Source organism: Penicillium taxi, assembly GCF_028828555.1.
Source record: "Penicillium taxi strain IBT 34144 chromosome Unknown utg000004l_segment0_segment0, whole genome shotgun sequence".
Classification (NCBI taxonomy): Eukaryota; Fungi; Ascomycota; class Eurotiomycetes; order Eurotiales; family Aspergillaceae; genus Penicillium; species Penicillium taxi.
In genome coordinates this window covers 467,265-492,721 of record NW_026643206.1, presented here as the reverse complement: position 1 = coordinate 492,721, position 25,457 = coordinate 467,265, and the positions used below count along the sequence as shown (strand labels likewise).

At 47.4% G+C, this 25,457-nt stretch overlaps 8 protein-coding genes across 8 annotated transcripts; 3 read left to right on the top strand and 5 right to left on the bottom strand.

Moving 5' to 3' along the window:
- Positions 1-29: 29 nt before the first annotated feature.
- N7495_005094 (beta-glucosidase) lies at positions 30-2,810 on the bottom strand (the record flags this gene model as incomplete). The annotated part of the gene is made up of 8 exons (XM_057207745.1): positions 30-1,413; positions 1,471-1,725; positions 1,781-1,941; positions 1,996-2,084; positions 2,138-2,271; positions 2,323-2,489; positions 2,539-2,621; positions 2,693-2,810. The coding sequence occupies 8 exons, from the start codon at positions 2,808-2,810 to the stop codon at positions 30-32; spliced, it is 2,391 nt and encodes a 796-aa protein (XP_057061519.1).
- Positions 2,811-6,575: 3,765 nt separating this feature from the next.
- Positions 6,576-7,395, top strand: N7495_005093 (GTP cyclohydrolase I; the record flags this gene model as incomplete). The annotated part of the gene is made up of 4 exons (XM_057207744.1): positions 6,576-6,669; positions 6,727-6,779; positions 6,898-7,008; positions 7,087-7,395. The coding sequence occupies 4 exons, from the start codon at positions 6,576-6,578 to the stop codon at positions 7,393-7,395; spliced, it is 567 nt and encodes a 188-aa protein (XP_057061518.1).
- A 446-nt stretch (positions 7,396-7,841) lies between these two features.
- On the bottom strand, positions 7,842-11,499 carry N7495_005092 (HECT-type E3 ubiquitin-protein ligase; the record flags this gene model as incomplete). The annotated part of the gene is made up of 3 exons (XM_057207743.1): positions 7,842-8,758; positions 8,812-10,878; positions 10,935-11,499. 3 exons carry the CDS (start codon positions 11,497-11,499, stop codon positions 7,842-7,844), a joined length of 3,549 nt encoding a protein of 1,182 aa, XP_057061517.1.
- Positions 11,500-12,444: 945 nt separating this feature from the next.
- N7495_005091 (60S ribosomal eL15 domain-containing protein) lies at positions 12,445-15,294 on the bottom strand (the record flags this gene model as incomplete). Its single annotated transcript, XM_057207742.1, has 6 exons — positions 12,445-12,585; positions 12,653-13,036; positions 13,263-13,349; positions 13,895-14,535; positions 14,588-15,134; positions 15,205-15,294. The coding sequence occupies 6 exons, from the start codon at positions 15,292-15,294 to the stop codon at positions 12,445-12,447; spliced, it is 1,890 nt and encodes a 629-aa protein (XP_057061516.1).
- A 1,360-nt stretch (positions 15,295-16,654) lies between these two features.
- Positions 16,655-18,803, top strand: N7495_005090 (histone acetyltransferase NGG1; the record flags this gene model as incomplete). Its single annotated transcript, XM_057207741.1, has 3 exons — positions 16,655-17,183; positions 17,315-17,784; positions 17,838-18,803. The coding sequence occupies 3 exons, from the start codon at positions 16,655-16,657 to the stop codon at positions 18,801-18,803; spliced, it is 1,965 nt and encodes a 654-aa protein (XP_057061515.1).
- Positions 18,804-19,061: 258 nt separating this feature from the next.
- Positions 19,062-20,897, bottom strand: N7495_005089 (nitrogen permease regulating protein NPR2; the record flags this gene model as incomplete). The annotated part of the gene is made up of 4 exons (XM_057207740.1): positions 19,062-20,120; positions 20,172-20,308; positions 20,364-20,792; positions 20,855-20,897. The coding sequence occupies 4 exons, from the start codon at positions 20,895-20,897 to the stop codon at positions 19,062-19,064; spliced, it is 1,668 nt and encodes a 555-aa protein (XP_057061514.1).
- Positions 20,898-21,419: 522 nt separating this feature from the next.
- On the bottom strand, positions 21,420-22,325 carry N7495_005088 (uncharacterized protein; the record flags this gene model as incomplete). The annotated part of the gene is made up of 1 exon (XM_057207739.1): positions 21,420-22,325. One exon carries the CDS (start codon positions 22,323-22,325, stop codon positions 21,420-21,422), a length of 906 nt encoding a protein of 301 aa, XP_057061513.1.
- Positions 22,326-22,627: 302 nt separating this feature from the next.
- Positions 22,628-25,062, top strand: N7495_005087 (uncharacterized protein; the record flags this gene model as incomplete). The annotated part of the gene is made up of 8 exons (XM_057207738.1): positions 22,628-22,655; positions 22,699-22,716; positions 22,768-22,901; positions 22,954-23,052; positions 23,103-23,256; positions 23,309-23,577; positions 23,634-24,179; positions 24,229-25,062. 8 exons carry the CDS (start codon positions 22,628-22,630, stop codon positions 25,060-25,062), a joined length of 2,082 nt encoding a protein of 693 aa, XP_057061512.1.
- Positions 25,063-25,457: the final 395 nt, after the last annotated feature.

Below are 25,457 nucleotides of genomic sequence, written 5' to 3'. Positions count from 1 at the left end.
CAGGGCATAATCATGATCATAAAAATGTCTTACTTCAATGTAACCGTCAAGCTGGTCTCGAGGGGCAGAGAACGACTGGATGAACCCACATACAGCTTATAGGTTCCACTCTGCAAAGCCCACTTCTGAGCAACAACATCCCAGCTGCTAAGGTCACGGCGAGTCAAGTCAAAAGAAACCTTGGCTGACTTGCCAGCTGCGATCTTGACCTTCTCGAAACCACGGAGCTGCTTAACGGGGCCGCCGGGAATCCCAACATAAAGCTGAGCAACCTCGGCACCAACCTTGCTGCCAGTGTTCTTAACAGTTGCGGTGACTGTCACGAGTCTATCCCACAGATCAACGGCACCACCTTGCTCAATTTCTCCATTGTGGAACTCGGCAGCATTGACTGAGTGAGACGAAACAGCTAGATTGGAGAATCCAAAGGTGGTGTAAGAGAGACCAAAACCGAATTCGTATCGAGGTGTGATTCCCTTGAGGTCAAAGTGACGATAATCGATATACACCCCCTCGGTGAAGTTGGACTGAGGGAAAAATCCATATGGAGTCTCGTTGATGTCATTCCAGAAAGCAGGGTAGTCGGATTCCAGCTTGCCAACAGTGTAGGGCAGCTTTCCGCTAAAGTTATTCTCGCCGTAAAGTAGAGAGACTAGCGCACGACCTGAGTCTTGACCGGGGAGATGAGCATAGACAATGGCGGTCACGTTTTCATTATCGGCAAAGCTCTCCACCATACGGATACCGGCGTTGTGGATGACGACGATGGTGTTGGCACACGTCTTTGCGACTGTGTTGACCAGGTCATCTGAATAGGTATCGAATGTACCCGCGCGATCCTCGCTCTCAGTTGAGAAAGCATTGATGAACACGAGACAGGCGTCTGATGACTCCATAACGCCTCTGTGGGCAGGGCTGACTAGTGTATCCCAATAGACCACAGAAGTGTCTTCATAGGCACGTTGCTGGAGAGCATCCAAAGGCGAACTGATGTAAGGACCCGAATTACCGCCGGAGCCACCGCCCACGGTGAGGGTGCCATTGTAGGCCACCTGGTAATCGCTCGGGTAAGTGATATTATTGGTTGAAAAGATTGCAGCGGCCTGGAATGGGACTGTCTCCTCGCCCATTGCCCATAGGTTTCCACTTGACTGTCCGTTCGGCATGTACTGTGCGGGTACAATAGCGTCGTAACCAAAGACAGAGAGAAGCTTGGGTGACTTCAGGGGCAGCGCGTTCTTGTTCTTGACAAGCACATGGCCTTCAACAGCTCCTTCGAAGATTGTTGGCTTTGCATCGACTGTGAGAGAATTCACAATAGTATGCGGCTCACTGACGTTGTAAGGAATGCCAACTCCAGGTGAGGGGTATGTCGATGCGTCCTGGCCCATCTGATACCAAGCGGCAATAATTCTGCTTGTGAGTCAGTAAATGTTCCTGAAGCATACTCCTGAGCCTAATTGGTCCTACCTGGTAGCCATATCATTGAGTCTGGATACTGCGACACTTCCGTTGGTGTAGGCTTCAGTGAAGTTTGCTCCCCAGAAGCTCTGCCCATCCGGCATCGCCATATCACAGCCTGCCTCTGCAGTAGCAACGCCGGAGTGTTGGCCATCCCAATCTGTGACAACGAATCCATTGAAGCCAAGCTCCGTTTTGAGTAGTCCGTTCATCATCTTGCTGTTTTGGCAAGAGTGGGATCCGTTGACACGATTGTATGAGCACCTAAAATTCAGATGTTAGTCATGGTTTCTGTGGCTGCCTCTTGATTAAGACTGACATGATATTTCCGCTACCTGCTTTGAGTGCATCTTGGAAGGGCCAGAGATACAGCTCGTGCATAGTCTTATCATCAATGTTGCTAGAAACAGAGTTGATAGTCTCGCCATTGGCATCGGTGCTGGGCATTCTGTATAGTTCTTGTTCATTTCCAATGAAGTGCTATGGCATTCAGGTCAGTCTCATTTGCTGTAGTCGGATCACACAGTGACTAACCTTCAAGCTGGTAATAACACCCTGCGCTTGAGTACCTTTGACTGTTTCCGCAGCAATCTCACCAGTGAGGTATGGGTCATTAGAAGCACCTGACAGAAGTTAGCCTTGCAACCTTGAAAGTTCAGCATGATCTTATACAAACCTTCCCAATTTCTACCACCGGTTGGAATTCTTCCCAGAGGTCCAGCAACAGGTCCCAGAGCCACCTGAACACCCTTTTTCTTGAATTCACCAGCCATGTGCCAACCACGATCATAGGCAAGAGTCTTGTTCCAGCTGTGGGAGAATCAGATCTTGGTCAAATAGGAAGGTTTCGACTCCTCTTACCTAGCACCAACATGAAGACCACTTGGATAACTGTTCACAAAGTCGACGCCCCGAACACCGTTTCCTGCATCCTGAAGACACATGCCGGTGAATCCCACACGAGAGATTTCTGGGATCCATCCAGAGCATCCATTCAGGGTTTGATCAATACCGTATGTGAGGTTATTCTGCAAGAATTAGCTCAAGTACAAAGATGGAATTGCCAGTCAAGCAAACCTTTTCTTCCAAGGTCATCTTTGCCACCATCACCTGGGCCTTCTTGTAGGCCGCAGCCCAATCACCAGTTCCCTTCGTATCGGCTGCATGATATTAGTCTCATCCATTTATCAATTCTTCAAGCTGACCTCGAAACAGGAAACAGAGAGCATACGGGAGGGATAGACAGGTGGAGAAAGGCCATAGAAGGCAGTCTCGGACGTGATGTTACTTTCGGCGTTACCAAGTCCACAGACGGCCAGAATGGCCACTGCTGCGAGTTGCGTAAACATATTGCTCGCTTTCTATGCCAGGGACTATTCAATGAAACTTGGAATGATGATCTACAGAGTGAGGTCCTGCGTCCCTCTTAAATACCTTTCCTTTCAGTCATCCAAAGAGGCGCACGGTCACACCACGTTGACCACGCTCGGAAAAAGGCGTCGTCGGCATCTGATTCTTCGTTAGCCGAGCACGGATGGTCCAGATGCTGATTCATACTAGCTTTGTAGTTCCCCTGTGGGGAAGAACCTTCCAATTTGGGAAAGTCACTATATCATCCCGGCTTTCTCGCTCTTTGTATACTAGCTTATGGCTGATTCCTTCAATCAGAAGGTTTGTTCGTTTACTAGTGCCCTTCTAAGTTTTTGGTGACTAAATGTCAGGGTAAACCTCGGTATTACTTGCTTCAGCCATCGTCGGGGGGATGGGCTGAAAGATTTCTGGAAAGTTGTCTGACCCCAAGACGGAACTAGCGGCGAAAACAAAGATGATCAGCGCAAGGATTCATAAATTTTCATTTCTTTTTTTTTTTTTTTTGGGCTAAATATCATTCCTATGGTAGATAGTGGTCAACTTAGAGTCTGAAGAGAAGCTTGAACGGTCATGGCACAAGTAAGCATCCGGGATGACAACATGGCGCGGGAGTCCATCATCGGCAATACTTGCTGGTTCTACACAAGAGGTCCAAGTCCCAGCAATTTCAACCCACACTGTTTTAGGATAGGGTTGTGGGGAGATGCGGGGTTACGAAATCCGGGGTTTCGGCACTTGTTGGTTTATTTTGGCTGGATAAATAGCGCATAAAATTGAAGTCAAGGAGCATGCCACTTACCTCAAAAAAAATTAGCCTGGGTAATCATCGGCACTTCATTCGTATTTATAATCGAGATTTCTACTCAAATAGTAATGTTTCGTTCATCGGTCCGGATTCTTTATTTGATCAAGAGTGACTTCCTTTTTTTCCTTTTCACTTTTTATTAAGGCTAGTAAATGCCGAAGAAACCGGGGAAATTGATTAGGGGAAAGAGGCGGAACAGAAGTACTCGGCCCGTGTACTTGGGCCCTAATATTCAATTCATGACATAAGTACTTCCAGGTGGCAGTCTTGACACCGTAAGTTTCTTAGTTTCATAACCCTCGGCTCGGGATTCATCCCGGTTTTCTCACTCTGTATCGGCTGATGGGTAGCTCATTTTGCACTTGACCTGTCAGACTGTTAAATCCTGTCTTTTCACAAGGATTCTCGGGGCTTACTCCGTGGGCAAAAAGCCTAGTTGGCAAAGTAGTCTCTCACCTCTGCCCATTGTCTCGGCATGAAGATGAAGAGCCGATGTGGATCTCATGAATTCCGGGAAAATACCGTTAGTCTGGTCCCTACCTATCGCGTGAACAACATCTAGTCTATACTAGAATGTTGTCCCAGCACCAATTGCCCCTGGGACAAAATCTGACCCAGTTCATCGAATGATCAAACAGATTTGGCGTGTGCTGAATTTCCCATTGAATGAATACACTGCCGAAAACAGAATTGGTGGTATCGATCCGATCAATACGCGAAGATTGTGTGGGGAAGGAATCCTTCTCCTCAGGCCACTTGATCCTACAACTGTCGATCATTCCATGACCCTGCATTGTGAGAAAATTCTAGAAGACTTGCCGTGTTCTGAGAGCATCCTCTGGATTCCGATCCATGAAGGCCTCTGTCACGTTCAAGTCGCCCAAGGTGAAGTCCGAATTGTGCTCCTTGACTTTGGTGTCAGATCTTCAAATAATAGATATCTAGAGAGCCTCCCTGTTGGGGCGTAAACTCCCAACAGGCTTCATTCTCGGGCGTGTTTGGGAGTAAATCCCACAATCGTGGCACGGCCCAAGTTGTCAGACCACATGATATTCAGTTTTCCGAGTCGGTACTTGCTGAGATTCACCACCGTAACACCCGATGCGCCACTATTTGGGCGATCTGTTGCCCATTCGTACTCTTCCCAGCGATTTGAATATCAGTAGTTTTCATACTGAGTGATGTGCGGCTCACAGAGCAACATTCTGCTCAACAAGATATTTGAGGACGACTCAATTTGCGCACATCAACTAAGTCTCTCGCGTTCAGAGTAGCCATTTTCATCATGACCATCTATTAGCTAATATCAGACAGGAACAGTAGTTCTTCACATTTCTCCTTCTAAAGCTTCTTTATCCTGGGCGGAAAAGAACCTGGTTAGTTGACATTCAAGGTTTGCTGTTCATATGTCTAGGCTGTTCATATTATCTGGATTTCTGCTAGTTTGAAGATTTTGATTGGGCTTTCTCACTAGTCTTGAGCCGAAAGAAAAGTGGTATATTCCAAAAATAAGCATAAGGAGATTAATAGAGAATATCACTGGCTCAGATTTAGATAGACAGCTGGTTTAGAGCTTAAATACTTTGAAAGTTAATTGTTAGGTGGGAGCAGTGAGATATGGATGCCTAGGTAAGAATGAGGTGACGGTATATTGAGTGAGAAACTTACGACTGAAGTAATCTTCGAATACAACTAGGTGTCAGACTTCCAAGATTTGCGTGAGATGTAGGTGATAATAACGTGACAGGATATTGAGAGAGAATTGAAGCATTAAGTCAGAATTTGTGAAATATAAGTAGGGAAATATAAGTAGGACGAATATTTAAAGGAAGATTCTTATATAACCCTGGAAGGAGAGAATAATTCAAGAGATTAATTAGAGCTAAGAGGATGCAAAAATGACTGAATAATTCCATTTTCCTATAAATTTTAGTCTGAACCAGGATCATGTCACCGCAAAACTGCCTGTTTCAAGCACCACCGAAGACTAGAAGGCTTTGGACAATGACTGCGCCAAATCCACGCTTACAATCGCGATGGGAAACCACTATTATTCTAACTTCGGGGCGCTCAACAAGCATTTCCATCGCCCGTTCGATAAACCTAGCTTTTAGTGTCATGCTGTTCATGCTATTGCAGAATAGAATAAGGTCAACCCTTTCGACCATACCGCTACCTTTGTGACTTTTCAGAGCGAATGGGATTCGTTGGATGTCGAGCAAGCTTTCAAAACAAGGCAGTGGTTTCGGGGCAGAACGAAACCATTCTTCCATCCTCGTAGCAAACTGGCTGTTAGGCTCAAATGCAACGTATCTCCTGATCTTCTTTCTCAGATCATCAGGAAGATATCTAAGTACGCTTTGCGGGCCGGGTACAACTTCTAGTATCAAAATATCGGTACATGAGTTGAAGAGAGGGCCGAGTAGCTGAGATAGTTAAGGTACAACAAATTCTTGGTACAACCTCCATTCTGAGTCTTTCAAAATATCAAAGCCAGCACTGTACTGTGTGTCTGATAACGGCTGTTTGGATGAGGACTCTGTGGCTTTTTGCCTTAGAGCCCGCTTGAGGGTGTCGAGGGTAGCCATGCCAGTTGTAGGAGTGTGAGTAGAAAGATGTTGGGAATGGTTTGGTTTAGACAATGCTATAGGTATTTATATCTTTGTTTGATGCCTATTTGGTTGATTCTATCATGTGTCTGTGCATCAGGGCCCTGGGGGTACTGCAGCAGTCCGCTCAACATTGAATGTGGGGCTTTGTTGACTACACCCCGTTGACTTATTGAAGAGCTCCTTATAAATCTTCATTTCGTTTCATTCTCTAGATTTTTGTTTCTTAAATTTACCTTTTTACCCATTTTCATTTCAAGGTCTAGAAAAGGGACATCAGTTAACTGCCATCAACAAACGATATGAAACCCGAAGCAGACCATAACGAAATGGCCTCAAATGCTGTGAAATCGCTAGATGAACAAGATGAGATAGGGAATGGGAAGATGAATTCCACAATTGACCCTAATGCAACTCCTGAAGGTATGATTTACACATTATCAACTCCAGGTTAATCTAACTCCTCAATTACTATCATAGTCAAGCCATCCAGCCAGGCACCTGAAGATAAAGAGATGCAAGTTGCAGCTGCGGTGAGGAAAATGCTGTATTGCCTCGTTGACAACCCAAACCGCCCTGAATTGCTCAAAACGCCCGAAAGATACGCTCGAGCGATGCTTTTTCACCTAAGGCTATGGTTTTGACCTCGAGAGCGTCGTCAACGACGCTATATTTGAGGTCAAAGCCGACGAATTGGTCTTCGTCAAGGACATTGAAATATACAGCCTATGTGGACATCATCTCGTGCCGTTCATGGGCAAAGTACGTCGCCTCAGCCCCTGCTTTTTCTAAGGTTCAATTCATATACTCTCGAGGGCTACCGACCAAACTTCTATCAAGATTCATATAGGATATGTTCCTCGGGGCCGTATCATTGGTTTATCCAAGCTTGCACGTATCGCTGAGATATTTTCCCGGCGGCTCCAAGTGCAAGAACAGCTTACCCAGGAGGTGGCGCAGGCGATCGATGATGTCCTCAACCCTGAAGGAGTGGCTATGGTTGTGGAATGCGTTCATATGTGTATGGCGATGAGAGGCATGCAAAAGAAGGGGACAATGACGATCACCCAGTCAAAAACTGGAGTCTTCAGGGAACATTGTGCGCTGAATGACCAATTTCATTCCTTGCTGACTTTGACCCGGCGTTGACCGAAAGCCAAAGATCTTGGAATAGTGGCTCGTTTTTCTCGTTACCACTAAAGCATTCATTGGGTAAATTTGATAGACAGACTTTGTTCTTTTCTGAGAAGAATATTGACCTCTCTTCCAAACTGAAATCGACAAATGGAATCAGATCTGGAAACTTGAAATCGTAAAGCAAGAGACACACAGCCTTATACCTGATCTAAACCAATCTGGGCGAATCAGTTCTCTGGCCAAGGAAATTTTTACTTCTAATAGAAAGCACTATCAGATAATTTCATTCAGGGCAGAAGCCAACAAGGTATCCTCGTGTACACCTGGTACTCAGGATTGGAAAAATAGAAAATAAAACAGCATCCAGATGCATAACGAAAGAATCAAAGGTAACCAGCTCCTTTCATGTAAAAAAATCATAATCGTGATGAGCCCGAGCAGGCAAGAAAAAGCAAAACTCATTTCAGGCCAAATCCTTCGCTATTCAGGACAGCGTCCCAGAGCATTTCCACGAACTTCTCCTTATTGCTGTAGCGATAAAGGCCTAGTGTGTTGAAACAGGTTCGTGCAATTGGATATCGAGGACAGTCGTCGCCAAGGCAAGCCAGACGGATTGAGAGACTTGTAGCACCCATGGCGGGAATACGGTCACTGCCAGTAATGAACAACAAGATTTTCCGTTGGTCCTGGGGGCCAGCAGATCCAAATAGTTCCCAGAACCACTGCACCACCGGGATGGATTCAGGTCGAGAACTCGACCAGTTATCGTAGGTTGCCACAGCTTGCAACGACATGACGTCAAGTGCCTCATCTGAGCCGCGTACCAGCAACTCAATTTCCTCAGGTCGGAACAATGACAAGGCATTACCTCCACAGACAGTGAAGAAACCCCGTTTGAATGGCTCAAACTGCCGAGCAACGGCAGTTTCGAGAATGTAGTAGACATATAGATCGACGAATTCGCGCCGGTTCGAGTTGGTCACTTGTCGTTTCTCGCCTCCCGGGCAGAGAGGAATTGTAATCACTTCTCCATACCTATCCACTTGGGCAACAAAGTCATAGCAAAACGTTTCGGCAACATCACCCTCGTAATCCAGTAACATCCGAAGCCCCTTGGCAAGGACAGGCCGGTATTCTGCAAGGTCTTCGAGGGTACTCTTGAATCTAACACGCTGTGTCGCGTTCAGCGTGGCATTTTGAGGGGAAGCTGCCAATAGCTTTTTGAATGCGAATGGTGGCAAGTCTATGTCAAGAATAGTGGAGTTATAAATGGCGAGCCCAAGTAGAATTCCGACCAAGAAGAATTGCTCTGATGACTCGAAGCAATACGGGTTAAAGTAGCAATAGTTTGAGTCGTCATCATATATGAAGAGCCCTGGTTTATATTAGAAACGGAAGTTGTCAAGCCTGATTCATAAATCAACGTACCGTGATCTGGCTCGAAGATCTCGCGAACTAGCAACAAGAACCACTCTTTGCGTAGACCTCCAGCATCAATTCCCTCCTCTCCAAGAAATTCGATACGAAGACCCTTCTTGATCTCCTCTTGTCCCGACCCCACAACTTCACTCACACTGCGGAGGCTATCCTCAATGATACAATCCCGTCGCACCTTTAACACAAGGTACTGGCTAGCTGGGCGTTGGCTGAGAATGCTGTTAAAAAATGCCTCGCGAGCCTTCACCTCCATTTGACGTCGGGCATCGTGCTCTAAGATGTGAATTTTTGCCCAGATACTGAGAAAGAAGGGATACTGGCAGAACGAGAACTTTGAGCTTTTGGATTCCCAAATTTCAAAGTCGGCCAAGAGGTCTGAATAATCCAGCAGGGTATTGTAGAAAGCGTTGATGGGGATGGGATTAGAATTGTTCTTGGAGTAGCTTCGCTTTAGGTTTCTGTCAATCTTTTGCCCAGAGTAGGATATATTTGCCGAGAAAAGCAAAGCCATAAACCTTGAGGCTGCCCGGATTTGCCAGTCTTCTGTATATATGATAGGCGGTTCTTTCTTCTTAATCGGCGGCTTGTTCACATTTCTTCGGTTTATAGCGGCATGTAATTCGGCAGGAGTGTTTCCTGCAGCAGTAGCAAAGCTTGGGACTAGGTCGTCTGTATCAATAATCGCATCGGGACGTTTGCGGCCATGTTGACGTGTCAAGCGATACGTGACAAACCCACCCACCAGGCTGACCAGTCGTTCAAGTTGTCCAGGCGAGAAGCGGGCAGTCCATGACACAAAATGATGGTGGCAATCATGGGGCAGATGGGACATCAGGCCTAAGATCCGCTTGAGAATACCATAGTGTTTATCGGAGCCGTTCTTACGAGTCGTCGGCACGGATGGTTCTTTGCGTGTTGACTTGCTTTCCCGGGCGGCTGGTCGCACGTTCCCTTTCGATGGCCGCCGATCGTGTCGATGAGATCCCTGGGCAATTCGACGCTGAGAATAGAATCCCGGCGACGACAGCATCGGATTCTCCAAGAGTATGAAAAGAAATCTTGTATCTTCAGGCTTTTTCAGGACTTTCCGTGGACGTTTCAGAAGATTCTCAGTGGCCTTCATCAGCGTCCGCTGAAGATGTAAACGAGCATCTGCAATTTCCTTCTCAATAAATGAAGGATCTATCGACTCCCATATTTTTCTCCGAGCTAGATCCAATTCAGAACGTGCTGAATCAGGCATCTTGTTTGTCCATTTCTCGGCCCAAGTGCTACCTGCAGTCAATATTAACTGATACCACTGAGCCAACTCGATCCAGTTGATTCGAGGACTCTTAGATGACACCAAATGAGACGGATGGCTAGGTATTTCTTTAGCAGTTGACATCTTGCCATCAGCCTGCGCCCATTCATGCATCCACCAAGATGAATTTTCGGCTAGGTCCCCCAGTAATAGAGTTTTAGCATCAGGCTCGAAGACAGGGGACAGTGGCGACGATTCTGATACTGTGGTAGTATCAAGTTTCATTCTTGGAGGGTTACCGCTGCTGGAGGATCGAATTGTTGGTTTGTAAGCGGGAAATGATAAATTGAGAGTGTCAACGCTTTTGAAAGCGGCTATTATATAGTTCTCCAGCCGCTGGAAGACTAGAGGTCGATTTTCATGAGCCTCTTTCTCGCCATTCGCGGGTGCTGTCTTCGACCCATATTGCAAATCTGAGCTGGCGCGGGGCCGAACGGGCGTATCTCTACTGTCCCAGTGACCCTTGTGAGGTGATGAAAGATGATTGTTTTCTTTGGTCACGTCTAGTCGTTCTCGGTGGGCAGATGTACTTCGGCTGCGACTGTCTCGTGGACCTGGTGGTCGTAGTGACACATGAGCGGGGCTGAGACCGCGTCCCTTTTCTGTTATTTTATCTCCATTTGATGGTTGAGATCTTCCTTGCCGACCGTCATCTTGATGAATACTTGAACGGGGTCCATCAAGAAGGCTGTCCATGTACATCGAAAGACATCCATCAAGCAAACGCCTGGTTTGACTGGCCGATAGTATTATATCTGTTTGCTAGGTCAATACAGCAAATTATCCAACAAGTCCATCCATCATGAATTACCTGGCTTTGGGTCGTCTACCGGTGGAATCGGGGGTTCTGAAGCATCCGGTTTATGCTGTCGCTCCACTGGATGATTATGTAGTTCCTTTCCATGATGGGAGGATTCAATGATGTCCGTAATCATCAAGCAAGTGCTGCATCGAAAGACCTTGAGATGCCTTGGCCACCGCACGGTCGAGTTGCAGGTCTGGCATTTTGCCTCGGCGAGATCTCCTTTGGCTGATCCCTTTGGCTGGTCTTTAACAGGGCTTATCACGGCAGAATTCCCAGTATATGTTGCCTCGTCAGAATCAGAATCGGAATCCCATTTAGCTTGCTTGCGCGCATTCTTTCCGAACTTCTTCCCAAGTGCGGAGAATGGAGGGGTGAACGGGTGGCTGATGGAGCGGGAGTGGCCGGGACGAAATGGACTCGTAGGCGAAGAGCCAATTATTTGCGCCATTGTCCGGGCATTCTGAGTATTTGAGGTGTGTCGTGAGTTGCTCTCTTGCGTTGCGGGGAAAGCAGTGATGTCGGGATTCGAGATCGGAGAGATTGGTGAATTATGTCCGAACCTGGATGGCATAGAGATTCACGTGTCCGCCCAAAGCTGAGGGAGTAGCTTTTATATCTTGGAAAACAAGTTTGGAGATGAACAGGCTACACTAAAAATTGTAGAGCTGAGGATGACGAGTAGCCGAGTGGAAGAAGATTGGCTCCGTTCACAGACACTCTCTGAAAGGCAAACTTTATTTTTGAGGAAACTAGAAATCCAAGGAACCCGAGGTTTCATTCAAATCCCAAAGCGAGTCAAAGAACGGTCACAAAGAGCGAGAGTAGTGTTGTAGCACTTCATAGTGACCTTAGACGGATTGGGAAGGCGGCGACAGGGTACCTATTTTTCTGCCTGAGGTGTGAACTTCAGGCTATTTTTGGCGTCACTAGTACGTGGTTAACTAAATGAATACGGAATAGTGAAACATTCCAAGGATTAGGTTTAATTCGAGCTGAGAAGGACATATGTCGTTAGAATTAAGAACTAATATGGCTTATATACTTACGAAATTATACAAAAATCACCGGTTTCTACCCAAGTACTTCTCATTAACCACAGCCATAGCCACCTTGGAAACCTTGAAAAGAAAAACAAAAGGCATATCCAGATGATTATGATGAACACTTGACATATTTAAGGGTATAGACAGCGACAACAGCCATATGCAGCCAGCGAGAGACCCTCGATCTTCCATTCAAATGAGCATTTGTACAACTAATCGACCGTCAGAGATCAGCACAGTCAAGATTAAAATCATCTAAAGGTCTCTACAATTGGCCGAGTATGGAGTTGAACCAGTCATACTTCGTTAATAAAAAGGGGGAATTCGAACATAAAACAAGATGGCTTTTTGGCTAAAAACAGGGCCTTTTGGTCTGCATTAAACTCAAACCCAGTCGAGTGAGAATTGTTTGAAAAGATAACCACATGCAGCCAATATTTTCCCATACTCCACCGCTCGGTGCATTAATGCACTTAACGGTAACGCCAGTAGCTCTGGGTGTTCTGGCGCTTCCAAGTGTGGCGGCGACCAGACTTGGTGTTGTTGTAGCGGTGACCCTTGTTGATACCACGGGACTTCTTTCCGGTGGCAGTAAGACCACGAGCCTCGCGGTGCTATAGAAGAAAAAATTGTCAGTACTCACGTGACACGGGAAAAATCTGCAATTATAAATATTCGTACCTTGTGGACGGGGTTGCAGATCCAGTTGATGCGGGCATCACGGCGGATAGCCTTGTGCTGGGGGTCAACAAGGATAACCTCGAAGAACTTGTAGGTGGAGTCCTGGTTGATCCAGTAGGAGTTCAGAACGCGCAAGTTAGCGCAACGGCGGCCAACACGCTCCTCAGCGGTGGCACGGAGAGCACGCTGGTACTTGAGCTGGTTGATACCCTGGTTGGTGGGCTTTCCGTAGGTGGCACCCTTGGGGGCAGGGCGCTTACGGCCTCCGCGGCGGACACGGATGCGGTAGACGACGTAACCCTGCTTGGCCTTGTAACCGAGACGGCGGGCCTTGTCGGGGCGCGAGGGGCGGGAAGCACGGTGGACGACATTCAGCTGACGGAGCTATATTGATGCACTCTCAGCAAAGTTCAACGAGTGTATAGCAAGACACAAGAACGATCAAGAATGAAAGTCTTTTTTAAGTGCCACAAAAAACCATTTCCGCCGAAAAGGTTCGTTCAAGCCGCACGGTAATACCAGATTTACAGGCATTTCCTTTGGCTATGTACATACGAGCGCTCGGCGGAGATGTTAGGCAATCGAGGGGGTCGCAGGGGTTCTATCTCACCTCCCAGCAGCGAACGCGGAGCAAGAACCGAATAACATCGGACTGCTTCTTCTTCTGGATCTCTTCGACGTACTTGAGGGCACCCATCTAGAGAGAAAGAAAAGTCGTTAACAATTGCATCGATTGATGGTGTATTGGAATGGAATAGTACCTTGTCGGCTTAGGTCGTCGGTTTTGTCGTGTCGCAACTACAAAAAGTTTCAAGGAAGAGAGGTCAAATGTCGAGGATGGATTGTGTGCGCTAGTGATTAACCGAGTGTGGGTCTTGGCATATTTCATTGGTCAATCATTTAGATCACGTGAACCGATTGGCCCACATTGTTCTGGATGGCTTATCAGTTGGTACTCGTTTTATTTAGTTATTTAACTACTTATTTAGTATTTTAGAATACATAGTCTTTGAGGATTTGGTCTTTTGAGATGTAATAAAATGTCTTCAAATAATTTAGAATAAAAAGATATTTAAATTTGCCTTCCGAAGCAATGAACATATGCGATGCACTCTAAAAAAAAGAAACAAAACACCGCTAATGTATCTACAAATATGCAAGTCGATATTCGACACAGAGTGGTCTCGTAAAATATGGCCACTTCAATATTCAATTTCCCCGTTCTCGTGAAGTGTGATGAACCATAGCATTTGTCACAGCAATGTTATGATATTCGGTCGGTAATACGCTTTTCTTGCATAGTGGGCACAGACTGCTGTTGTCTGTAAGGAATGGATCGATGCACCCAGGGTCGAATATATGGCCACACGGTAGTTCTCTGACAGTTGAACTTCCGATAACGAAGTCATCTAGGCAGATGGCGCAGGTAGTCTGAGTATGGCTCATTCGGTATGGGTTTGAGGATAGCGCCCTCTGATCGTCGGTGGCTGGGTTGATGATCGCCGCTTGGGGCTTCCTTAATCCAGTAATGCCCCGAGGCTCATTTTTCTCATCCTCAGGTAATGGCAAAGGGTGTTCGATTCTAGATTCGATCTCTTCCATGCCGGTGTTGATCTCTTCTTTGTTGAGGGAAGTATTTGACGACATATTTGGATATGTAAAGAGCGGCATCTTCTCAACAACTTCACGTGGTACCTTGACTTGGCTCAATGCCCGATATTCAATATCAATTTCACCTGAGTCAATACGCCTGCGCAGGTTTTGTCTTCTCTTCCGCTGAATCAGGCGATATATTACAAGAAGAATCAAGCTCAAGCCAACGATAGTTCCTAATATCGCAAGGACAAAACTCCAAAGACTTGGTGACGAGCTAGGAAGCGATTCTATCTCTGGTTAGAAAGATGGTCTTGTAGATGAGCATAGATATTGACATACCGGCATCAATCATTGTGAAGAGTCGCGAGCTTCCACTCTGGGGATATTTATCAGACTCCCAATTCTTTTTATAAGTGCTGCTGTTTGCTTTCCCGTCTGAAATCAAGGAGAGCTCTTTCATCAAAATCGAACCAGAGGGACCAGGGATTGCGTAGATAGGATAAGAATTCTCAATTCTCCAGCGGCCCCCGTCTTTTAAAGACCATCGTGCATCGCCAGGTGGCGGCGGCAGCTCCGTATCGTTGACTGATGGCCGAAAGAATACGAGAGCTTCCGAGCTAACATGCCGCGAGGCAGCCAAAAAAGACCTAGTGCACTCAATCGAAACCCAAGGAGCTATTCCAATCACGGGGTAGCCGAATTCCGAAACGTCTTTGTAGCGGGTCACGTTGGCTGGTATGTATGCACTTAAAATGTCATTGCATGGATCTTTTGGCTCTAGATCTGGGACAAATAGAAGACCAGATACAGTTCCAGAATCAGGAAGTCCTTTATTTGACAGTGTTTGAACTGTCCGATCGAGCACGAATCGGAATCCAACATTTTCCTACATCGAAGGTCACTAGAATCAGCTGCTGTTCCACGGTTCTTCCGACATTCCGGGGAGGTTTATTTACATTAACCGATGAAGTAATATTTGCAGCACTGCCTGGGCCCGCAAAAAGCGTGGCAACAGTAACGGCCGAATCAGGGGCTGTAGGCGACATCTTTCGGACTCTTCACATGTATCAACCTTCTAAGGTTGGGAGTATGCAAGGATCAATTTAGGTGCAGCACTGGGAAGCAATTGAAGGGAGTTGCCTCAAGTATAGGTTAACTAGAAGAGAAAAAAGGAAAGTACTTTGGAATTACAACAAGCGAGCTTTCTCATTTTGTTTGAATGTTTTTGAATTGCAATCGTAGGACCTCGCCTAACACGGCCAATTCCGCATGTTGGTGAAAGAATGCAAAGACGAATCGAGTTCGCCTACAAGAATGTAGATTCGCAGACCACGCGGCACAATTGAATTCTAGATCAAGCTCAAGATTATGCTATTATTTATTCGGCTAAAAATACATAATTACCCCGAACCCAGTCAAAAATGAATTTAATGTTGGGGGATCAAGTCTGCCGGATTAGGAAGGCCGTTTGCGGAGTGCCGAATGCGGTACCCAAAGGGCTAACAGCCGGTAAATGTCTTTCAAGGTTGGTGTGCAGAAAGACTTACTGAGTAGAACTCATGTGTCAAGGCAATAAAAACAGTTCACGAGTGCTAGATCAATTCTAAGGCTGAATTCAAAACTTCGACCCTTGGAACATTCGAGGACTTGGCCACCTACATATATTGAGCTTCCAATGTTATGTTTGAATGTAGTCGATGTGAATAAGCTCAATATTTGAACTTGAGAGAGAGAGAGAGAGAGAGAGAGATAGACCATAACATCTCAGGAATCAGTCTCAGAACATTTGATTAATTGTGAAACTTAGCCTCGCACATTTTACCTTCAATATGGAAGCTATCAAGCCTCGGCGACGCCGATCCCTTGGTATGTAACTATTCCATACTCAGCCACATTTACCACATCTGACTAGTAACTATTGTCTCGATGAGGCCGAACTGTAGGCTATTCCGGAGTCCCCTAGTCCTGAACAGAGTCTGGTCATGACTCACCAGACGCTGAAACATGTAACCTTATGTCAAATACTATCTAAGTCCCAATGAAGTCGAAGTCATAGATCAGAATCACGTGCCAAGAACGCCAGAATCACGTGTTCCTCGTTCAAGGGCACGTCAAGCTTCATGATTACACCTGACTTAATTGATTCACCGTGCCATCATCAGCATCATTCTGCTTAATCTTGACCCCAATTTTTTTTAAGTGACAGGGATATCAATGAGTAGTTGCAGGTGCTCATTCAACTGAACTGTGAGCTGGAACCAGGCCAGCATGAGCTTCCCTCCTTCGACTTTCGCGTCATAAATCATTCCATCTGCCGACTTCCCTACACTCTATACAACTTTTTTCCACTTCAGCCGGAACCAGTCCAAAATTTCAACATTCTGAAAAGCCTATCTAGCTCATAGGATGCCTTCAGCGTACAAGAGCAAGGGTAAAGGCCGTGACGCGCGCCAGTCCCGCAGTCGCAATACCACTCCGTCGAATACTGGCAGCGCTCCCACAGCCGTATTGCCTGCTTCTCTCCCCAGTTATCTCGAGAAAGATGTCGCGAAGCTTATCGAACAGGCTAATGGCCAATATGCGGAACTGCTGGACCTGGTGGCCGGGCCTAACATCCCCGATTCCAAGACTCTCGAAACCCTAGTGGAACACCTTAAGAGTCTGAGTGACATGGCAGATAACCGTGGGGACGCTTGTAATGCAGGCATGCGTGAGATGTCACAGAAGAGGAAGGAGGTATTGGAGAATCAGGATCTCAGTCGTGAGGTCTCTGTTCGCTCGAAGCTGAAGCGGGAGTCAGATGAAGAAGAAGATCCAATTCACAGAGGGAAAACCAAGAAGCGCAAGGAACGGAGTTCTAAGGAAGAAAGATCTTCGAATAATGGGACCCATGACAGCAGCCGTCAAGACGGTGCTGAAGCTAAAGTTGAAAGAGGTACGTGATGGATCATGGTTGCGTTTCCCGTTGATCGATCTTCCCACCCTCAAGTACTGCTCCGCTTTCGACACTTCCATTTGATTCTGTTGCTTTTCTTCTTTTTTTCTTGTTTGCTAACTTTATACTAGCGGCTTCTCCGCTTTCTAAGAATTTGAAGAAGGTGGCATCGGAGGGAAGCTCTTCTCTTTCACCTCCTTCAATGATGTCGCCCAATGGCGCCGCTGTGGACACTGATGGTGCTGCCGAGGTTAAATCTCCAGGTTCAGACTCGAGTGAATCCTCTCCACAGCCGGAACCCCAACCTGCCGTACCCCAGGTCCAAATATTCGGCGATAACCCCCTCAAATTCGACGATCCGACCATCTACCACATTCGTGACATTGTCCCCGGTATGACCGATGACGAGAAGAAGGAAATCTACAGTGTTACCGTCTTCCCTAAGAGCGATCTCGCCCATATGATGGCTGGCAAGCCTCCTGATCAAGACTACGTCCATGCTAAGCCGACCAACCAGGTCAGCGCCAACACTTTCCAGGCCTACATTGAGCCATTCATCCGGCCTCTTATGGAGGAGGATATCGCTTGGTTGAAAGAACGAGTAAGTTTTTAGAATGTCATTTCCACAGTTTGTTCTCGACTAACTCAGTACAGGGAGATCGCGTGACTCCGTTTATTAACCCACGCCGTGGAAAAAAACACTATCGCCAAATATGGGCAGAGGAGGACGGCATGCATTATGACCAGACGCAAGACGAAAAGGATCAACTGCCGCTGAACCAGGGCCGAGGCAGCATTGAACAGCTGACCGACGACAAGACCGAAAACAACGAAGTCTCGATTGGACCTCTACTTAGCCGCCTCTGTACTCTTCTCCGCTACGAGCACCGTACTCTCCCCGATGAGAATGCGGGCTCTTCAAACGATGATGCACCAAACGGCTCACTGGATGCAATGGACATAGACCCACCACCGGCCAGCGACGCGGACACAAAGCCGGAGGGCAAACCCCTCCCACCCGCAACAGCCTTCCGCGATGCCTCCCCCACCGGATTCAAGACCTCTGTTGCTAAACTTGACCATGCGCAATTGGACGAGCGCGCCAAGGCCGAGCTGCGATACATCGGATTCCTGGGAGCCGACGATAACCCTGACTACGATGCGCATTACGACGACGAAGTCGCTGAGCGCCTTCGACTTCTCCAAGGTGAACTGAAGAAGCAAGTCGTGACCAACAACGCGCGCAAGGCCCGCATCCTCCACACCGCGCAGGAACACATGGCCATGCAAGAATTCACAACCATCCAAGACGACCTTGACTCTCAAGTCCAGCAGGCCTATCTCAAGCGCACGCGCACCATGGGCAAGAGCAAAAAGGGTGCTCAGGCCAAAAACCGCCCCGGTGCCCCCAACGGTGTCGCCAGCGCTGGCGTCTCTCGTCCAGCTGTTGGAGACGCGGCTAAGATCGTCATGGATCGTCGCAAGCGTTGGAACGATGCTTTCCTCCCTATCTTTGAAGATATTAAAACTAGTATTCCCAAGCCGGGCGAGACTATCTTTGACCCTGATGGGATGATTGAGTACGAGAAAGCCGAACTGGAAGCCTGGGACGAAGAGTGAAACCATTGTGATACCCCCTTTTTTTTGTTTATTTCTTGCTCCAGACATGGGCTCTCTGGTTTTACCTTGATTTCGTTTGATGGATATTCTCTAATGCTCAACTAATGACTGCAATGACGGACGGGGCGTTTATTTCGAGAAACTTGAATAACATTACAAGTATATCTTCTGATATTGTAAATGATTTCACATTAAAAAGGGGTATCTATTTATCAGCTATCCATGCTACTGAGACCCTGGCCATAGACCCGATGCCTCTCACCGATGTAGAATCAACACTTCCCCAGGATATCTCTTCAACCTGGCCGTCAACTCCCGCTCCCCAATCTCGAACTCAGTACAAATCTCATCAAAGCTATGCATACCATCTAAAAATTTCCCCAAAGTCTTATCATCAATCGGATCATCCTCGTCATCCTCAAACACACCAGAAAGCGTACTTCCATTCCCAACCCCAGTACCAGTATAACTCCCGCTATTAAACGACGATGTACGCTCATGTCGCGCAGCGGCAGAATGAGATCCCTCTTCCCCAATACTCGACGTGGCATACGGCGTATTAGTCCCTGTCGTGACACGGGACGACGGTCCCGTCGACAAATTTGCATTGCGCGGAGCCGGCACTGGGGCCGGCTGGCCTGTTGCGCAGGCGTATTTGTGTACGCGGTAAAGGAAGCCTTTTATGACGCCGAATGTGATGAAGCGCCGGATGTCGATGTTGGCTAGCTCGCGGCTGTGTTGCGCGTACCACTGCTTCACGCTCTGTCCTTGCTTGAGGCTGGCGTAGAGCTCAACTATGCCCACGCCGTCGACGATGCTGGACTGGCCTATTGGTATTGAGGCCTGCGTTTTTGATTCTGCGTCGCCTAGTAATGGCCAGATCTCTTCTGCGTCGAAGCGGGACTCGTCGCGGGATATGCTTGGGACTTCGGCGAGTGAGCTGGGTAGTGGGTCTGCGCCGCCGCCGCTGCTGCTACTTGTTCCGGCTGCGGCAGCAGCAGCTGCTGCTGCTGCTGCTGCGACGGTGGCGGCGGCTGTTAGTGCTGGTAAGGCAGACTGAGGGCTTACGGCTGAGTGTGGTGCGAAACGGGTATTGACGTAACGGGCGCATTCGAGTTGCATGGCTTCGTCTGAGGCGATTGTAGAGTTGAATTGTGCTGTTGGAGCGTATATTGCTGAGAAGGAGAAGATGTCTAGTAGGAATAGACAGCCGTAGTATAGTAGATGGCGGATTGCGCGACAGGTTAAGGAGAAGTCTGTATCGGCTAAAATGGATATTATGCGGATGCTATTGATGCCATTTATGTGTGGTACGATCTAGATTTGTTAGTACATAGCTCTATACTCAAGCAGTTATATAGATCATACCCGCTGCAGTGTTAGATCCCAGTTCTCGTCCATGAAGGCTTGGTATCGCACTGTGAAAAGAGGGACATACCAGGCCTTAACAGGTGGAGGAGAGGGATAGATTGGGAAGAGCTTGATGTTCAAGGTGTTCAGTTCATCTGGTTTGCAATAGGTCAGTCATATTGCTGCAAAGCTCAACGTATAACCACTTACCAATGGGAATCATGCACTCGCAATAATTATTCAAGTCCTCCATCAACATCTCACAAAGGCTGTAGACCTTCCCCTCGCCAGTTTTCGAGAAATCCCTCGAGAGGAACCCACTTTGTTCCTCCAAGCCATGCATCAAGTCTGCCAGCTTCTGTACCACGCTCTTGTACGTGCTGAAATCGTCCTCGTCAGCCAACACGATACAGAAGTTGAAGATGAACTCATTGCGGTCGTATCGCGGCGATTTCATGCAGATCGGATATCCTAGGATACGATAGCCGTTAGTGCAGACCTGCAAGAGGTTTCCGCATAGCTCCTGGCGGGGGATCACGAAGAAGGATATGTCGGAGAAAGGTATGAAGAGCGGTTGATCGGGCGCTGTTGCTGAGGGGACGATGGCGCCATCTGGGACTTGGTGGACGACCTTTGGGCCTGGGAGAATGAGACAATGGTAAGTTTGCAGTTATCTATGCAGGATTGGTGGTCTTCGTTACCCTCTTGGGTGTCGAATTTGCTGTAGAAGATTGCTTTTATCATGGTGCTGCGCGCATGCGAGCTGAGGACAGGGGTGTAGATCGCGGGGTAAGCGACTAGGTGGTTTGAATCCAAGTCAAAGGATCATGTCATATATCTATTGATTCGTGTCCGGCTGAGAAGTTCAGTTGTCGCGATGCGTAGTTGAAGCTTGAAAGTCGAGGCTTATCGGCGGGTCCATCGCAACTCCGCATTTTTAGCCCGTCACTCTAACTCTGCTCATATGAAGCTGCTCTGTAACCACCTACCTAGAGTACTTTGTTGCTCAATTCTACGTTCCAACCTTTTAAATGGATTCCGATACCCAGGTGTTTAAATTCAGCCCCAAGAAAACTGTATGAAAAATGTGTTTGTGGAAATTCGCAAATAAACATGGCCAAATCTGTGAAAAGTAAGAACCTATGCGCTGATATCAAAAATCTTCGGGTAAACAATTAAATAAAGCCATTTTATGATGCAGCGGGAAATAATGCGCCGAAAAATGCAAATCGTAATCATCGAGTCATTTTTGGAGGTTGTCCAAAATCAACGTGCTGTCCCAGTGGAAGGGTTGGTAGCCGGTGGAAGTACCGGGTTCGGGGTGAAGGCATTGGCAGATGTCGAGTAAAGGAAGTCTTCAGCAAGGGCAGTAGTGGCCGCCAAGTTTGCTCGTGTATCGTGTCGCACTGATGCCGGGGGTTCGGCGACAGCCATCAAATTCAAGGGCTGGTTGGTTCGAATAGCCTGTACCATCTCTTCATATCCGCCGCGCTCGCCAGATTCCTTGAACCACTGTTCCCAGTCCTCATCTAGAGGCACATCGACACCCTGGTCGCGCGCGGCCATCGCAGCTAGGAGTCGGTGATTCAATTCCACACCACAGCTTTCCACCTCCTCGTCACTTGTGTCATCATCAAATTCATGAGCTCTGTAGTTGGAGAGAACACTAGAGCTGCGGGAATTACTGGCACGAACTGTATCGTCACTTCCCGTTTCGGGGATCTGGTTCAAGTCAAGCTCTTCTTCTTGCCACTCATCGTGTACTGTAATTGTAGGGATCTCAGGGATTTCTCGCTCAACGTTATCACATGTTGTGTCCTGTACGGTGATTCCACTCTCCCGTTCATACCGCATGCGCGCGGACTTGGTCCCCTCCCAACAGCAGAGCTCTGAAATCTCGTCAGCAGTTAAACCTAGCTCATTGAATGCGCGGAAGAGCCGGCGATGGTATTGGAAGCGACCTAGTCGCATGCGATGTGGAGCAAAGGAGTAGTCTAGGCCTGGATACTGCGCTTCAATGCAATCCAGAGGGCCATAGAAGCAGTGTGTTTCAATTCGCACTTCTGGTACCAGGTGACGAGTGATGTGAGATGAGAATGAAGTTGGATCATTTGATTTGGGACGAGGGTATAGTTTCTGGTAGACGAGCTGTGAGATTGAAGGTTTACGCATGGCGGATGGCTAAGAGCAGAGGATACAAGATAGAGGAGAAGAGAACTCAGAGGTAAAGAGAAAGCATAGGAAAGGGAGGAGGACCTTTGAGGAAGGAGCTCCAGAAATGGGGGGATTAATAGGGAGAATGAAGGGTAATGAAGGAAGCGGGATAAGCAATAGAAATAAAATCAAGAGGGGGAAATTTAACACTAGTTTCAGCCTCTGTGGTGTCACGCCAACGTGTTATGCTGTGTTGTCCTGCGCCTCGATTTATTCATTTTTATCTTTAATTTCGGTTTTATTTCTGGGACAACACATCCATGTCGACCTTTGATGGCATCGTGACAGGTAAACCTATTCCCTCTACATTCTTCAGGACTGACTGCCCTAGAATTCCCGGATATTCAAAGTAAGTGATTCGCTAAGTGACATGTCCATTTGATCACTAAACAAAACTCAGTTGATAACTTTCGGAAACCCCCTGATGGACGACCACCACTTGCATGCTTCCTCAGTCATGTCCACAGTGATCATCTGTTTGGACTGGAATCATTCAGAATCCCATTCATCTACTGCTCACAAGCCACGCGTGAAGTATGTTTGGGAGTTGGCCAATGGTGATACCCACTAACTAGATCTGAAACAGCTGCTACTGCGGATCGAAAAGTACCCGCATCGGATGAACTTTCAGAAAGGCATCTTGGAGTCTCGTCGATTGCATTACAAGCATCTGGCGAGATTATTGGTGTGTGCTTATTCCACTCCTCACAAGCACAATCAGCTGACTCTCCCCAGCGTCCGATTCCATTGAATACACCGACAGAAATAGAGTTGACCCCCCGGAGGAAGATCCGGGTCACTCTGTTCGATGCGAACCACTGCTGCGGGGCTGTGATGTTCCTTATTGAGGGAGATGGCAAAACAATCATCTACACGGGAGATATTCGAGGTCAGTGGTTTTGTTTCTGTTTTTATGTGATTCCAATACTAATAAGAGCCAGCGGAACCATGGTGGGTTAGTGGTTTGGTGAGACATCCCATCCTTATCCCGTACACATTGGGTCGGAAGAAGTTGGACAAGCTGTATCTGGATACCACTTTTGCAGCCTCATCAGATCCCTTTCGTCGATTTCCTTCCAAGGCCGAGGGCTTGGCAGAGCTACTACAGAAATTGGATGCTTATCCAGATGACACGATCTTCTACTTTCGAGCCTGGACATTCGGGTATGAGGAGGTATGGCTGGCAATGGCCGCAGCACTGAACACTACGGTAAGAGAATGCAAATCACTGGATTGAAATATTTGATTTGTTGAGACTCGGACTAGGTACATCTGGATCGATATCAGATGGGACTTTATCGCTCTCTTTCGGGCTCTTCTAGCGGTAGACCTGCACTCTGTGGCTTCAACATGGGTAATCGAGGTGTTGCCGGCTGCTTGAGTGACCAGGAGTCTAGCAGGATACACAGCTGTGAACCTGGTGTATCATGTCCAGTGGCTCGCAGCCCCAACACAGTCTACATCGTCCCCATCGTGAATCGCTCAATTGATGGTGCAGAAATACCGGAAGTTGGTGCTGGCGGTGGCATCGGTGATTTGTATCAGACGCACGAGCTGGAGCTGCCGAATGAAACTGCTCTGGTTGAGCTAGAGAAGCTTTGTCTTCAGCTTATCACTGACAAAAATGTCCTGTTGCAGACGCAAAAGAAAATCTCTGATGCATTCCAGTCAGGGAAAAGAACATTGTCTCTTGATAAATTCGATGTACAAGCGGAAGAAAATATCTCTCTGGAGCGCCTAGTGGCAATTCTCAGCGATAGCGATCTGAACAGTCACAGAAGGGCCGATAAGGCGGATCTTCCGAACACGATCGTGAGTTTGACCCTCCCCAGTTTTGACCTTCTATCCTAACTATCATCAGCGCTTCCCTTACTCACGACATTCATCTTATGAGGAGCTATGCGAGCTTGTCACCGCTTTGAAACCTTATGATATCCACCCTTGCACAGTGGATCAATCTTCCTGGAGCGAAAATGTATCCATGGAACGTCTGTTCGGCCATCTATGTCCTGGCGATAATTTCAGTCATGATATTCACATGCACGAGACTCTGGACGAGGATTACAATACAGAGCATACGCGTAAAAGAGCTCGCTATGCGAGAAATCGTTCGCCAAAATCGACACCATCTAGCGGTGTGGCTGAAGAGTCAGATCATAGCGTGCAGATGATTGACATAGCCAAACCAATGGAAGCAACACATGAATCCAACGCTCCTGCCCCAGAAAGAGAACACGCAAACCGTGACGACATTCGGAGGGCACACCGCTATCTGCAAGAACACGCCGATCCAGGAATATTGCAAATCGACCCTCTCCCCTCATGGACGGAAGAAGATTCAGGAACAGCCGTTACACAACGTCAGCCTGCAGTGCTTAGTTCACCAACCCTTGCCGATTTTCAGATCGAAGGAGGAGACGTAGATTCTTCGCAATCGCACAGCCAGCACTCTGCCTCTCGGTTCCAGCAAGATAGTCAGCTATCTGATACACTAACAATATCATTGTCTATGACTGAGTCTATTACTGAGTCTGATTCCCAGAAGCCTGCGCGAGGAGGTCGGGACCGTGTTATGGCTCGCTATCGTGCCCGTATGGCGGCTTTTATTGCCGCGCAACGAGGAACCTACTCTGCGTGGGAGGATGTGTCGCTCGTCTCGGCTGGTGGTCATACTCAAGAGGAACCGGAGCTGTGAGCTCTTAGCCATGATGACGATTAATCTATTTCTTGTGTACCTTGTCTTTGATGGAGTTTCGGGTTTGGCTGTATGATACCATTTCGGGGTTTTCACATCTCTACTGAGATTTAATGAGATTGGATTCAGGATTTTTGGAAGGTCTGACTGACAGTCTCCTCTTTGACAGCCATACCTTGGAAGTCGTACAACCCCATTGGAAGGGGTTAATTACGAGGTAGAGAGTCATTTCAAGAGATGTAATCACTTTCGTTGCAAACAATAGCTACACAATGTATAAACAGTAAGCGTCTTCGCTATGGCCTATTCCCAGTATGATGTCAAATGCTCGACACCCCATGGATGTGGTACATGAATCGAGACATTGCTTAACATGATAGAATCGAATCATAGAA